The sequence below is a fragment of the Pongo abelii genome, chromosome 3 (assembly GCF_028885655.2).
Source record: "Pongo abelii isolate AG06213 chromosome 3, NHGRI_mPonAbe1-v2.0_pri, whole genome shotgun sequence".
In the NCBI taxonomy this organism is placed as follows: domain Eukaryota; kingdom Metazoa; phylum Chordata; class Mammalia; order Primates; family Hominidae; genus Pongo; species Pongo abelii.
The window spans coordinates 125207106-125223123 of record NC_071988.2 but is presented as its reverse complement, the minus strand read 5'-3'; the positions used below and the strand labels follow the sequence as shown (position 1 = coordinate 125223123).

At 34.4% G+C, this 16018-nt stretch overlaps 1 protein-coding gene across 1 annotated transcript in view; it reads left to right on the top strand.

The window, feature by feature from the left end:
* Positions 1-16018, top strand: part of TACR3 (tachykinin receptor 3) — a 122171-nt gene that overhangs the window by 57023 nt on the left and 49130 nt on the right. The window contains exons 2-3 of the mRNA XM_002815021.4: positions 4163-4351; positions 6238-6388. Of these exons, the coding sequence (XP_002815067.4) occupies positions 4163-4351; positions 6238-6388 (340 nt within the window). The remainder of the gene's footprint in view (positions 1-4162; positions 4352-6237; positions 6389-16018) is intronic.

The following is a 16018-nucleotide window of genomic DNA, read 5'->3' as shown; positions in this document are numbered from 1 at the left end:
GTCTTTAAGAATCTGGTGAAGGAAGAATGGTGATGAGAAGCTCAGCAAAAAACCTTGGAAAAGTTGATGTGATCACATAAAACATTTTTTAAAGGAATAAAGTACTGACAATTACTTGGGTGAAATTATATTTCAGATCTGACTATTTCTTCTCAAGGTCCAGAGAAAGTTTGTTCAGGTGAGCCTAAGTATACATTCTCTCCATGCAAATTACTGTTGCTGAAGAAAGTTACAGAATAGAAAATATTGGTGCCCAAACGAATTCCAAATCAACAATTTCAAATAAGTTTTCACCAGAGCCTGGCAATTCTCCCTATTTCTTTGGCCAACTAAGTGTCCCCTTCTACAACAGTATTTTGGTATTTCTTTACTTTCCTCAAACCATTCACTTAATTCAACCTCCAGTGGTAATGCCCTAATCTAAGCAGCAATTATCTCTGACCCAAATCAGAACATAAGTTAGATAACTTACTTCCCTGCTTCCATTCTTTACATATATATATGTTTTTTATTTTTTATGAGACAGAGTTTTGCTCTGTCACTCAGGCTGGAGGGCAGTGATGTGATGATCTCTGCTCACTGTAACCTCCACTTCCCAGGCTCAAGAGATGCTCATACCTCAACCTCTTGAGTAGCTGGGATTATAGGCATGTGCCACCATACCAGGTTAATTTTTGTATTTCTAGTAGAGATGAGGTTTCTCCATGTTGGCCAGGCTGGTTTCAAACTCCTGGCCTCAAGTGATCCGCCCACCTTGGGCTCCCAAAGTGCTGGGGTTACAGGTGTGAGCCACTGTGCCCAACCTTTGCTTCCATTCTTTTCCTCTGCCAGTCTCCAGACTGAAGCTCGAAGCTCTTTTCTGGAGGAAATCTGATTATTCTACTTCTCTGATAAAATTGCCTCAATTACTTTCCATAGGAAAAAAAATCCACAACCTGTACTATAACTTCATCTTAAACCACCTTCCCTCTTTACTTGCTGTGTATCAATTGCAGTATCCTGTAATTACTAAAGAATATGATGCTTCTCCCACCTGTACCCACTGTCTTAGTTTGTTAGGGCTGCTATAACAATGTATCACATATTTGAGTGCCTTTAAATAACAGTAATTTATAGTCTTATTGTTCTGGTAGCTGGAAGTTTGAAATCAATGCTCCATGATATACGCTCCGTCAAGAATCTGTAGGGGACTCTTTCCTTGTCTTAACCTAGCTTCTGGTGATTTGCTGGCAATCTTTGCTGTTTCTTGGCTTGTTGATACCTCATTTCAATCTTCTGTCTGCACATAACATTCTCCCTACGTATCTGTTTCCAAATTTGGTAGGTATCTCTAACACACACACACATATATAATATATAAGTATCTAACACATATATATTGTGGAGGAGAAAAATATATATTTCTCTTCTAAAATAAATGGTTATATTTATTTCTCTCCTAAAATAAATGGTTATATTCAAAACTATAATCTGTATCTATATTGTCTTTGAAGACTGTCATAACTGGCTTAAAATTCTAGCTCTTTCTCTTATTATCTGGATCATTATGAACAATTCCCATAATCTTTTAAGCCTCAGTTTTCTTTTCTGTAAAATAGAGGTAATAGTATTATTCTGTGGTTGGATTATTATGGCTATTAAGTGTATATGATGTATGTAACCCTATTACATACATTATGTACCCTAGTTATGGTTAACAATCAATAATTTTTTTATTATTATCTTCACCAACGTAACCACAAGAGATGAATTGTAAAGTCTCCTATTTGAAACATACGCATTTTTTTTTCTTTGTGGAGTTCACACTGTTTTCCTAAACTTAGGTACTTTTTTATCATTAGTTTTTCTTTTCTCTTTCTGTAAGCTTTATTGAGGTATACTTGATATACAAAGAAATGCACATATTTAATGTATACATTTTGATGAGTTTGGAAAAATGTGATATCGCCACAATCAAGGCACTAAACATATCCATCACCTCGAAAAATTTCCTTGTGTTCTTATGTCCGTGTATTTGTTGTGTGTGTGTGTGTGTAAGAACACTTAACATGAGATCTATCATTTTAACATGATCAAGTTCATGATAATTTGTTGCTAACTATAGGTACTATGTTACACAGCAGAAGTCTAGAATTTCTTTATCTTGCACTATTAAAACTTTATACCCATTGAGCCCCCAGCAATCATCATCTGTTCTATGCTTTCATAAGTTTCACTCTTTTAGATACTACATATATTTGGAATCATGCAGTGAATTAAGCAAGTCACAAAAGGACAAATATGATTATTTTTTAAATCTAAGTTTCATGTTTACCTAATGGCTGTTATACATAATGAATTAAGACTATTTTCTTTAGGTAAATCATGACTATAGTTAATATTAAGAATATTATGTAGGTAATTTTCACAATATCTTCTGAAAATTTAATTCTGCCCAGTAGTCACAACAGCAAAGAGTTATAAACATATTGATAAAATATCCTTGTTTTGAAATATTTATTCTTAAGGTTAACATTTTTTGGCCTATGTGATATTCATTCTTTGATGAAAGTATTATGTCTGAAAATTTTTCATAAATCAAAATATATTCTATAAACATAAAATGACCAAAAGTAGAATTGAAACAATATAAAGATCATGTTTTATTAAAATACAAAAAGCTAATTGGTACATATTATTTTTCCTCTGAACATTAGCTAGAATTTGGCAATTAGCCATGCTATCTCCAGTTCAAAATTGGAAGTTGCTTCTTTCAGCTATATTGTTACTACCTGTACTAAATTAATAAAGAATGACTCTACTTACTATATTTACAGAATTCCTAACTTCCTCAAGAAGTTGCCCTCCAAAAGTTATATTTAAGTATGCTTTAAGTATACTTTTTAGAGACTCAAATATATTTTTCCATTACAACAGTGTTATATGTAGTTACCCAGATAGGCACCATGAAGATGTTCATGATGCAGTATGAATTCAATATAAGGTATAACAGGAAGGCATAGCCTCAATCGAACTGGATTTATTAATCACGGAAATTCTGAATTTGTCTCTTGCTGCTCTTAAATGGGTTTGTGGACCATATCTTTTATAGGAGTTTCTCATCTTTGTCAAGTATGTGGTATGATCCATGTTATTTCTCTAGAATCATATTTTTAAAAGTTAAACATACAGAGGAGACATGAAGATTTTGAGCTGTGAAACCAATATTTGTAAGCACTTATTAAGTGCCTTTCCAATTCCATTCAACAGACATTTATGAATTCTAATGTGTTAGGCAAATACCAAATCATTAATATCTTTCACTTACATCAGAGGTCCCCAGTTCCCCGGGTTAGGGAGCAGTACTAGTTCCTGGCCTGTTAGGAACCAGGCTGCGCAGCAGGAGGTGAGCGGTTGCTGGTGAGCTAAGAAGCTTAATCTGTTTTTACTGCCATTCCCTAGTGCAGCATTACTGCCTGAGCTCTGCCTCCTGTCAGGTCAGTGGCATTAGATTCTCATAGAAAGCGAACCTTATTGTGAACTGTAGGTGCGAAGGATCTAAGCTGAGTGCTCCTTATGATAACTTAAGGTCTGATGATCTGTCACTGTCTCCCATCAACCCCAGATGGGACCGTCTAGTTGCAGGAAGACAAGCTCAGGGCTCCCACTGATTCTACATTATGGCAAGTTGTATAATTATTTTATTATATATTACAATGGAATCACAACAGAAATAAAGTGCGCAATAAATGTAATGCCCTTGAATTATCCCCAAACCATCGCTCACTCACCCACTGCCAGTCCATGGAAAAAAAATTATCTTCCATAAAACTGATCCTTGGTGCCAAAAAGGCTGGGCACCGCTGACTTATATCTGTTGATCCTCACTTTACCCCAAGAGATGGGTGTTCTTATTTCAACTTTTAAAATAATAAAGCTGAGTTTCAAAAAGTTTAAGCAAGTGTCAGAATAGAATTTGAACCTAGATCTTCCTGATTCCTAGACTATGCCATGATTACCATTCTACGCTGCCTCTACTCAAGCAGCCCTTATCAACTGGTTTCCCAAAAGAGCAATGACTGTAACTATTGAAACGCCTTTGAAATACCTTTGAAACGCCATTTCAAACTCTGTTATAAAGAAAACCAATGATATGGGTTTTTTTTTGTTTGTTTTTATATAGGTATATGGCTATTATTGATCCCTTGAAACCCAGACTGTCTGCCACAGCAACCAAGATTGTCATTGGAAGTATTTGGATTCTAGCATTTCTACTTGCCTTCCCTCAATGTCTTTATTCCAAAACCAAAGTCATGCCAGGCCGTACTCTCTGCTTTGTGCAATGGCCAGAAGGTCCCAAACAACATTTCACGTAAGTTAATTCTCTATTATGATTTTCAATTCAGTTTATCAAACACTTAGGAAACTACAGATTAGGAGCAACAATTAAATAAGACTGATATTTCCCCCAGGGTTCATACATTATTTGGAAAAGGAAATATATAAAAATACTGTAATATGGTATGATTTGTGTGTGGTCAATAAGTTGTGTAAGTTACTAAGGTTTTTAATTAGAAATATGAGGATGTCTATGTGGGATGGCACTGGAGAGTTTCCTGAAGGAAGTGATAAAAGATAAAAGCAATGTGCAAAGAAAAGCATTGTGTTATTGATTGAGAAATGAGTGAGAAGGAAGAAATCAAAGCCCAAGTGTGTTGATTGCTCTTTTAGGAAGCGTAGCTGAAGGGAAGGAACACCCTAGTAGGTTATCTAATTTCATTTTGGTTTGATTTGGTTTGTGTTCTTTTGCTTGTCTCTAGACAAGCAAAAAGCATTAAAAAACCTGAATACTGGATTGAAAGGGAAATACAAATGCTATAATATATGGTAAAATTTGGCTCATATTTTATACCTATGTTAAATAGAGCAAAAAGGAATAATTAATTGTGTAATTTATTGCATTTTATTTTTAAATTATAATCTTTTAAATTTTATTTTAATAACGTACTGATTTTTCTATTTTACTCACCAATTTTTCCTTTAAAAATAACAAATGGTGCAAATAATGGTTGCCGTTTAAAGCAGTCATTTTATCTACCTTTGCTCTACCCAAAGTTCAGATGTTTGAACAAAAATATTAGGAGGCACTTATTTAAGGAAAATCAGACAGCCCATATTAAACTGACTACCCTATTCATTACTGTTAATACATCTTAATTGTATGATAATGTTATCATCTTCAAATTATCTGTTGACTGAATTATTTCCTCAGTGACTTTAAATCAATACTTAGTAATCTACCGAGAAATGGAAAGGCAAGGATATTTAAGATTCACTTTAAAAAAAAAAAAAAAAAAAAAAACAGAAAACAAACAAACAAACAAAAAAACCCACTGGTGTGGAGAAGACTGTTCTAACAAACTTTTTAATTACTTTAAAGCTTTCCAAGACAGTGAAATCCATACAAAAGTTTGTAAAATTATATTTGGGCTATTGTAGTATGGCTTACTCTCCTTTTCCTCTCTAATTGAATTCTTATAATTTTGATAGAAAGCTACTAAATACCATAATTTAATTTGATAATTCACAGCAGCATACTTCTGGTTTGACTACTATGTCGACATGTTTGTTTTGTTTTGTTTTGTTTTGTTTTTACCAAGTTAACAATGCAATCAAATGGACCCAGACTCTGGAAAATTGCATGTAAATTTCTTTACCTGATTTTTAAAAATTGTAGTAACTTGTGGATTAATTATGGCTCAGAGTATCTACTTACTTTTTTCCCACCATTTGAATGAAAAACAGTTTATGTATGTCTGATGTTGCAGCAATAGAGAAGATAGTCCTATATAGGAGAAAACATACGCCGGTTGATTCATTTATTCTATCCCTTCCCTTTTCCTCCAATGATACATTTAATTAGTTTAACTCAACAATTACCAAGCAGAGTACATAGCAGTGGAAAGTCATTCATCCTCAACCTCTAGGCAAGGAGAACTTATGTTTAACTGAACCCTTCAACCCAGCTATAGTTTTCATATACCAAGTAAAGATTGACAACATCAACTGGCAGCATTTGAAACATAAATATAAGTGACAATAGCATGATATTTTGATGGAATTTTGAGATGAATGTATAAAGATAATGTAGAAATAACTCTTGGTAGTTTTAATTATGATTTAAAGCTGAGCAAATTCAGTCCCCAATATTTCATTCCAATAAGGTTTTCAGCATGTGTTTTTCTTATTTTTTTGTAGTTACCATATTATCGTCATTATACTGGTGTACTGTTTCCCATTGCTCATCATGGGTATCACATACACCATTGTTGGAATTACTCTCTGGGGAGGAGAAATCCCAGGAGATACCTGTGACAAGTATCACGAGCAGCTAAAGGCCAAAAGAAAGGTACTGGTCCATGTTGTTTAGGTACTGGTCCATGTTGTTTACCTAGCATTTGTATAGGTTATGGTATATCAGAAAGAAAAGCAATCTAGTCATGGAATGTTAATACAATATGATCTGAAGCTCTACTCCTGTTTTTAATGTCTTTGTTTTAATTTTTTTCTTTTCTTTTTTCTTTTGGTTTTGTATAAGCCGCTGTCCACATACTATAATCAGTTTGTTATATATTAGTTACTTCTTTACATAAGGACTTCTTAAAAATTGCCTTTCATAAAGTACTCTTAATTACTCTGCTGAAATTGCTAAAATTTCACCAAATTTCACTATTCCAGTTAATTGTATTTTTGCAACTCTATCTTTCTTTGTCATTTATTGAAAAGAATGCCTCTGATGTATTCTATAATCTGCTCAAGGCTTCTTTTATCCCAGGAATGACATCTCTTCTAGAAAGTGCAATAATTTTCTAATATACATCTACTTTCTTGCATCCTCTCTTGTCTCTTTTTATTTCTCTCTCACTTTCTCTGTGTGTTCTTTCCCCTGATAAGACATTTTATATATATGTATGATTAAAGGATGAGTATTGTATTAATACTATTCTATAATTTATTGAGTGACATGAAAAAGGCTGTTTCTAATTTACATGAAACAAAAACACCTCTAAAATATTATGTCTCTATTTGACTAGGATTATTTTTATTAAGATTTTTTCTACTACCATTATGCAACTAAATAAGTTAGATTTTTTTCATAAATTTGTGGAGTTAAAAGGAAACACATTCCATCCTTTTCTCCACAGTTGGTGTGTACCTAATGCATCTTGGAAAGGTTTTATCAAAGATAAATGAATCCTACTGATTATGCCAATCATTATTATTTGTTCCATTTATGACTTATTTACATAGTACTACTAGAAACACATGGACATTTCCTTTAAAAATCACTCAACAGTCTTGAAAACACTTAGCTACAAAAACTCACTTAACAGTGATCAATCAGGTTTTAAAAATGCAATGTACAAAATGGATTCCATTTTAATAGTGCTTTTTCTCTGATATTGACAAATAATACTAGACCACATTTATGTTTGGTTAACATTTACCATGATTTCTAGCATTTGAAAACAACAAGTAAGAATGAGCTTTTCCAGATCAATTTACTCATTTCAGGATGTACAAAAATATATCTACTGTGTAGGTAATTCAATTTTATTTTTCTTTCAAAAAGCTTTCCTTAAAAATAATGTGCACAAACCACCAAATGGCCTCTGGCACCTACAAACGAATCCTAAAGCGAGGAGCGCTTCAAAAACATGGCCCTCTTACATGAACAGTATCTCTCTCCCCTTTGTAATTTCAACCTGCCTTATATAACATCTTGCTCATGTTGAAAGATACTCTTTTCTTGGGATAATTTCTTATAGCTATATATTAGGTATCATCACAGTCAATAACTGATGTTATGTTCTGTGTATTTCAGAATAATTTCTCTATAGTACCTGGTTAGTTTCTGTCATTTATTTCTTTTTTTTTTAATTTTATTATTATTCTACTTTAAGTTTTAGGGTACACGTGCACAATGTGCAGGTTTGTTACATATGTATACATGTGCCATGTTGGTGTGCTGCACCCATTAACTCGTCATTTAGCATTAGGTATATCTCCTAATGCTATCCCTCCCCCCTCCCCCGACCCCACAACAGTCCCCAGAGTGTGATGTTCCCCTTCCTGTGTCCATGTGTTCTCACTGTTCAATTCCCACCTATGAGTGAGAACATGCAGTGTTTGGTTTTTTGTCCTTGTGATAGTTTGCTGAGAATGATGGTTTCCAGTTTCATCCATGTCCCTACAAAGGACATGAACTCATCATTTTTTATGGCTGCATAGTATTCCATGGTGTATATGTGCCACATTTTCTTAATCCGGTCTATCATTGTTGGACATTTGGGTTGGTTCCAAGTCTTTGCTATTGTGAATAGTGCCGCAATAAACATACGTGTGCATGTGTCTTTATAGCAGCATGATTTAGAGTCCTTTGGGTATATACCCAGTAATGGGATGGCTGGGTCAAATGGTATTTCTAGTTCTAGATGCCTGAGGAATCGCCATACTGACTTCCACAATGGTTGAACTAGTTTACAGTCCCACCAACAGTGTGAAAGTGTTCCTATTACCCCACATCCTCTCCAGCACCTGTTGTTTCCTGACTTTTCAATGATCACCATTCTAACTGGTGTGAGATGGTATCTCATTGTGGTTTTGATTTGCATTTCTCTGATGGCCAATGATGATGAACATTTTTTCATGTGTTTTTTGGCTGCATAAATGTCTTCTTTTGAGAAGTGTCTGTTCATATCTTTTGCCCACTTTTTGATGGAGTTGTTTGTTTTTTCTTGTAAATTTGTTGGAGTTCATTGTAGATTCTGGATATTAGCCCTTTGTCAAATGAGTAGGTTGCAAAAATTTTCTCCCATTTTGTAGGTTGCCTATTCACTCTGATGGTAGTTTCTTTTGCTGTGCAGAAGCTCTTGAGTTTAATTAGATCCCATTTGTCAATTTTGGCTTTTGTTGCCCCTGCTTTTGGTGTTTTAGTCCTTGCTCATGCCTATGTCCTGAATGGTATTGCCTAGGTTTTCTTCTAGGGTTTTTATGGTTTTAGGTCTAATATGTAAGTCTTTAATCCATCTTAAATTAATTTTTGTATAAGGTGTAAGGAAGGGATCCAGTTTCAACTTTTTTTAAAACATTTCACTGTGTACTCCTAAACAAATTAAAATAAGCCCAGTAATTGTAGATCATAGTTTTTCTTCATTTGCATGTAATGTTTTTCTAGAGGAAATAAAAATTTAATCTGAGTGTTTCTTTTGTTTTTGAATTCAGAGTCCCAGAGGGAACAAAAAGGAAGAGGGATTTTTTTTTAATTTTATCTCTATATAAATGGTGAGAGTAAGGCAAAACATTACCTTTTGATTTCATTACTCTACAATTTCAAAATAGAAATACTAATTCAGACTGGGAGTGTGACCCTTCTAGAATATTTCAAAAAAGTAAGACATTTTAAAGTTCCAGTTTATATGTCCTCCTCTTGGTTTGTATTCTAGGCTGAAATAATACGAAATGGCCCTTTAGGTCATGGACTTCTCATAATAAATCTCTTTGTCCTTAGATTTCTTTTACAGTCAGTTATTGGTATGACCATTGATATCTAGGCACTAATATGCATATTGTTCAAAATAATAAAATTTTAAAATATAGCTGGCTCTTCTCTTAATTTTTTTCTTTTTATCTAAAGTCAAAATATTGTTCTGTATTATTGTTTAGAATACAGCTATTACTAATAATCATGTTATTTTGGATTTTTTCATATGATTACTTAAAACACAGAAGTTCTACCCTGGATGGGCCATTTATTCATATGTTGTCTCCTAGAGAATACATCTTTGATATTACAGATTGGACATAAGACATTAAAAAAAAGTATTGGCTACATGAGTGCAAACTAATCATGACTATTGGGAAAAACAATTCTATACACTACTCTGAGCCAGACTCTTAATAATAAAAGACTACACGGGGTGGAGCAGGATGGTCAAATAGAAGCCTTCACTGATCATCACCCCAGAAGGACACCAATGTAACATCGATCTACACACAAAAGTAATCATTTCCTAAGAACCAAAAATCATGACAGCTCTCATGGTATCTGATTTTAACTTCATATAGCTGAAAGAGACACTGAAGAGTGTAGTAAAGACAGTCTTGAATTGCCAGTGACACCCCATCCCATCCCCAGCAGCAGCCATGTGGCATGGAGAGAGAATCTTTGCCCTTGGGAGAGAGAGCACAGCAATTGTTAGACATTGCATGGAACTCAGTGCTGCCCTGTCACAGGAGAAAGAAAAACTCACCCAAATCTAGCTGATGCCTGTGCATAGAGGGAATATTTATTCCAGCCCTAGCCAGACGGGAGTCACCCATCCCATGGGTCAGAAGTTGAGTTCCCCCACGCCTCACCACAGTGGGCTAAAGTCCTCTGGGGCTCTAAATAAACTTTAAATGCAGTATAGGCCACAAAGACTGCAACTCCTATGTGAGTCATAGTGCTGTGTGGGGCTCACAACCAGTGGACTTGGGTGGTGCACAGCCTACTGAGACATCAGTGGGGCTGACTAAGGGGGTACATGTACAACCTCCCCACAATCCCAGGCAGCAGGGCTCATGGGTTCAAAAGGAACTGGCTCCTTCCACTTGGGAAAGGAGAGGAAAGAGTAAAGAAGACTTTGTTTTGCATCTTGGATACTAGCTCAGCCACAATAAGATAGGACACCAGTCAGAGTTATGAGGCTCCTTTTCCAGGTTCTAGGTGCAGGATGACATTTCTAGACACAACCTGGACTAGAAGGGAACCCACTGCCTTGAAGGGAAGGACCCAGTCACAGCAAGACCCATCACCAGCTGACTAAAAAGGCTTTGAGAGCCTGAATAACCAGTGGCAATACCCAGGTAGTACACCATGGGCCTTGGGTGAGCCTGAGACATACTAGCTTCAAGTGAGACTCAGCACATTCCCAGCTGGGGGAGCTACATGGAAAAACACCTTCTGCTTGAGAAAAGCTAAGGGAAAAGTAAAGGGGACTTTGTCTTCCTTGTTAAGTACCAGCTCAGCCACAAGGAGGTAGAGCACAAAGTGGGCTCTTAGGGTCTCTGATTACAGACCTTGACACTTGGACAACATTTTTGGACCTACCTGGACCAGATGGGAGCCCACTGCCCTGAAGGGTGAATCCCAGGCCAGGCAGCATTTACCACAAGCTGACTTAAAACATTCTGGGCCTTAAGTGAACATAGGTGGTAGTCTGGCAGTACTCCCTGTAGGCCTGTGGCAGTGGTGGCCACAGGAAGGGTCCTCTGCCTTTGAAATGAAGAGAGAAGAGGGGAAACAACTGCTTCTTGTGGTTTGAATGCCAGCTCAGCCACAGTACAATAGAACACAAAGTAGACTTCTAAGGTTTTTGACTCTAGTCCCTGACTCCCAGACAGCACCTCTGGACCCACCTAGGAGGAACTCTGGACCCACCAGAACACCTCTGGATCTACCTGGGAGAACTTACCACCCTGAAGGGAAGGACACAAGCCTGGCTGGCTTCGCTACCTGCTCATTGTAGTATGCCAGCCTGCAAGCATAGATGGTAGCCAGGTGGTGATTATTTTATATATATATATTTATATATGTATTTATATATGTATTAAATATATATTATATATTTATATAAATTTTATTAAATTTATATAAATATATATTATATTATTCATATATATAAATAATATATATTATATATAAATATATAATATTTATATTGTATATAATAGATATTATATAAATGTATATAAATATAATATATTTATATTTATATATAAATATTTATATATAAATAAAAATAAATATAAATATTTATTTATATATAAATAAGACCTGAAACTATGAAACTACTACACAAAAACATTGGGTCAATGATCCAGGACATTGAACTAGGCAAAGAGTTCTTGAATAATACCCCACAAGCACAGGCAACCAAAACCAAAATGGACAAAAGGAGATCACATCAAGTTAAAAAGCTTCTGTGCAGCAAAGGAAGCAATCGGTAAAGTGAAGAGATAACCCACAGAATGGGAGAAAATATTTGTCCCAATCTGACAAGGAGTTAATAACCAGAATATATCAGTAACTCAAACAACTCTCTAGGAAAAAAATCTAATAATCCAATTAAAAATGAGCAAAGGATCTGAATAGACATTTCTCAAAAGAAGACATACAAACGGCCAATAAGCATAGAAAAGATGCTCAACATTATTGGTCATCAAAGAAGTGCAATTCCAAACTACAATGAGGTATCATTTTACCCCAACTAAAATGGCTTTATCCAAAAGTCAGGCAATCACAAATCCTGGCAAGGATGTGGAGAAAAGGAAACTCTCATACAGTTGATGGGAATGTAAATTAACACAAACACTATGGAGAACAGTTTGGAAGTTTCTCAAATAAAAATAAAAATAGCACTACCATATGATCCAGCAATCCCACTCCTAGGTACATAACCAAAAGGAAGGAAATCAGCATGTCAAAGAGACATATCCATTCCCATGTTTATTGCAACATTATTCACAATAGCCAAGACTTGGAAGCAACCTAAATGTCCATCAACAGATGAATGGATAAAGAAAATGTGGTACATATACACAATGGAGTACTTTTCAGCCATAAAAGAATGAGATTCTTTCACTTGCAACAACATGGATGGAACTAGAGGTCATTATGTTAAGTGAAATAAGCCAGGCACAGAAAGATGAAGTTTGTATGGTCTCACTTATGTGTGGGAGCTAGAAATGAAAATAATTGAGCTCATGGAGATAGAGAGTAGAAGGAAGATTCCAGAGGTTGGAAGAGTAGTGGGAAAGTAGGGGTGAAGTGAGGAGTGTTATTGGCTACAAAAATATAGTTTGAAGAATGAATAAGTTCCCATATTATATAGCACAACAGAATGACTACCATCACCAATAATTTAATTGTACATTTAAAATTACTAAAAGAGTATAATTAGATTGTTTGTAATGCAAAAGATAAATGCTTGAAGTAATGGATACCCCATTATCCTGTATCAAAATATCTCATGTAACTCATAAATGTATACCACTACTATGTACCCACAGAAATAAATAATAAATAATGAAAGGCTAGCAGATGCTGATTGAACTCCCAATTACTCATGTACAAGAATATATAAGAGCTGAAAAAATTTTAGGCTAGTCACGAGCAGAAGACCTTTGTAAATATTGAAGAGCATTGCTTCCATTTCTCTTTCTCCCACTATTTTTAGGAACTGTGGTCAATTTCAAGCCTTGTGAATTATATTCTTTGAAGTGTAGCCAGTAGAAATATCTCACATTTTTATGTTATATAGAACCTAGCATATTTAAACTTTGAATTAATATGAAACTTTTAGATAATTTTGGATTAACTACTCCCACTCAATTTTTATTATGTCCTGCCTAAGTAGCAATAGTTTAAAAATAACAACACTGGTATTAACTAGCACTAGGTAAAAAGACTGAATATTACCCTTGAGAAATAAGCTGATACCTTTAAAAATATTTCCTCACCATTAAAATTAGAGTGTTGAACCTCTTAAATATAGCCAAGTATTTAACTTGAAAATCTCTATACTTTAAAGAAAAGTATATTCAACTAATTTCAAAATATAGAATAACAATTGTCACACAATCCTCAAAGCCTAGGCTAAGTTTAGTTCATTTTTTTCAATAATTGGTTACTAATCTTGCCAAATATCTCCTTCAAGAAATGTGTACTATTCAATACATTGCTATGATATTCAAGTTGGAAACTGAAATTATGATACTTCTATAAATTTTAAGAGAGAATGCTTTCTTAACATTATCATGTTTGCTGACCAAGTTATATTAATGCTTACATTCCAATTTGAGAATAAATTAGTATCTAGAAAAGGAAACTGATCCTTGTCAACTTTATTCTACTTATTAGTAGACAGTCAAAGATTTTGGCTACCTATTAAAATGTTGGCTAAAATGCCATGTATGAAAATCATTATTGAAACAATTTGTTTAAAATTATAACAATTATACAACAAAATTTGAAACTTTATGTCTTTATTTAATACACCATAGGTTGGCATATAAAAAGTTGAATTTTAAATATCTAGTGTTCAACTCACAAACTGACTTAAAATACATTTGCAGTTTTAAAAAACTATTCTAGAATGATAGATCTGATAAGAATCTAAAATTTCATGAATCCCTTGCCTTGCTCCTATTCTGTACTAAAATCGAAGACTGTAAGGAGGAAATGAGTAGAGGAGCTAACAGATTTAATATTTAGGATATTTCGTAAAAGAAATTAAATATGCTATTTAATTTTCTTAGTCTTGCCTATATCATATTGTTCCCTAAGTAAGAAAACTATAGATATCTTCTCAAAGTCATTTGTAATGCTTCTTAGAGTTAGCATCTTATTTATAGCTCACTAAATCCATATGACTACAATTTGAACTCATTCACTTTGGAAACAGAAAAGATTTGCCATCCATCTCTTCTACATAATATTTTCATAAATAAAGACTACTTACTTCTTTCCATCTCAGGTTGGAAGAAAATGTAGTCACATTCTCCCATAAATAATTTAAAAATCCTTGGCAATGACAAAATACATCCCAAAATATATGCGTGAGGGACACAAATGAATCCCTACTGGCATCTTGGAGTAACTATCTACAACACTGGCCTTGTACAACATAAATGCTACAAGACCAATGATTAATTAGCAAGATGGAAAGAGAATAAATTATAATAATCAACAGCTGTATGAATTGGACATAAAACATAATATTTAAATGATAATAATTATAAAATGCATCAATAAAAAAGAAGTGGTGTCTATATAGAGAAACAATGTGAGTGTTATACTATATCAGATCCACCTTCATTCGTCAAAGATTATTTATTAAAAATTCCTACTGTGGAAATGGAATAGACAAAGTTTGTCTAAATTCAGGAAAGATGCTTTCTAGTCTTCTGTTAGCCTTGTGAATCAGGTAAAGAAAAATGAAGTGCTTTCAAGTTGCGTTAATATTGGTTCAATGCCAAACCTCCGCGTGTGTTGATAAAGAGAATTATCTCCACCTGGAGGAAGGGTTCTAAGGACATGCTGCAAAGCTTTGCCCTCAGTACTAGTATGTTCAAATTTGACCAATAACAAAAATATCAATTCTTGGTCATGAAAGTAATTCTATAGATACAGACTGACTATTAAATGACTGAATTAGGAACTAGGAAAGCCAAGAGCTCCGTGCCATGTACATGACAGGTTGTGCATGCTGTGCCTTGGCCCCACAGCTAACTAGAAAGAACAGGGTCTTGGATATGAAAGATCCTTGTATTCCAGTTCTTGCCCTATCTAGGAGTAATCTTGGTCACATATATTTAACTTTATTACGTCCTGTTTGCTGAAAATTGTGGAGGTTTAAATAAGGTTGTATGTAGGGACCTTTTGGAATTAAAATTGTGGTTCTAGAGCCTAGCACTGTATCTTTTACACAGGAGGCGTTTAGTTCATGTGGATATTTGCCTTTTCTCCTACCATTGTGTATCTTTTCCAAAATAAAGAATCTCAAATTGGATGCAGAACTCATTTCCTGACATTAATGTCTGATTCTTTTTTTCTTTTAATTAAGAATTTGTTCAGATGGCTGTAGATTTTGTCAAGATTTATAGTCAAGATAATTACATTAAAGATAAAATCAGTTTCTAAGTGTGCTAAGGTTTTCTATGGTTTTCTGTGCATTAATTGTAACAAGAAATATAAATGTCAAATTTCCTGTGGCTGTACATTTCACCAAAGTGACAACAGCAGCAACAGCCACAGAGGAAATGGAGTAATTTTCCATTTTTCCATTCTTAGATTTAGCCTATAAACTAAATCTCTTACTCTTGGAGAATATCCATTATAGCAAGCTGAACCAAGAATTTGATAGCACATTTCCTTCCCTGTGTTTTGATATTTACGTCATATTTTATACTATTAATCTGAACTTCTGCTTAACAG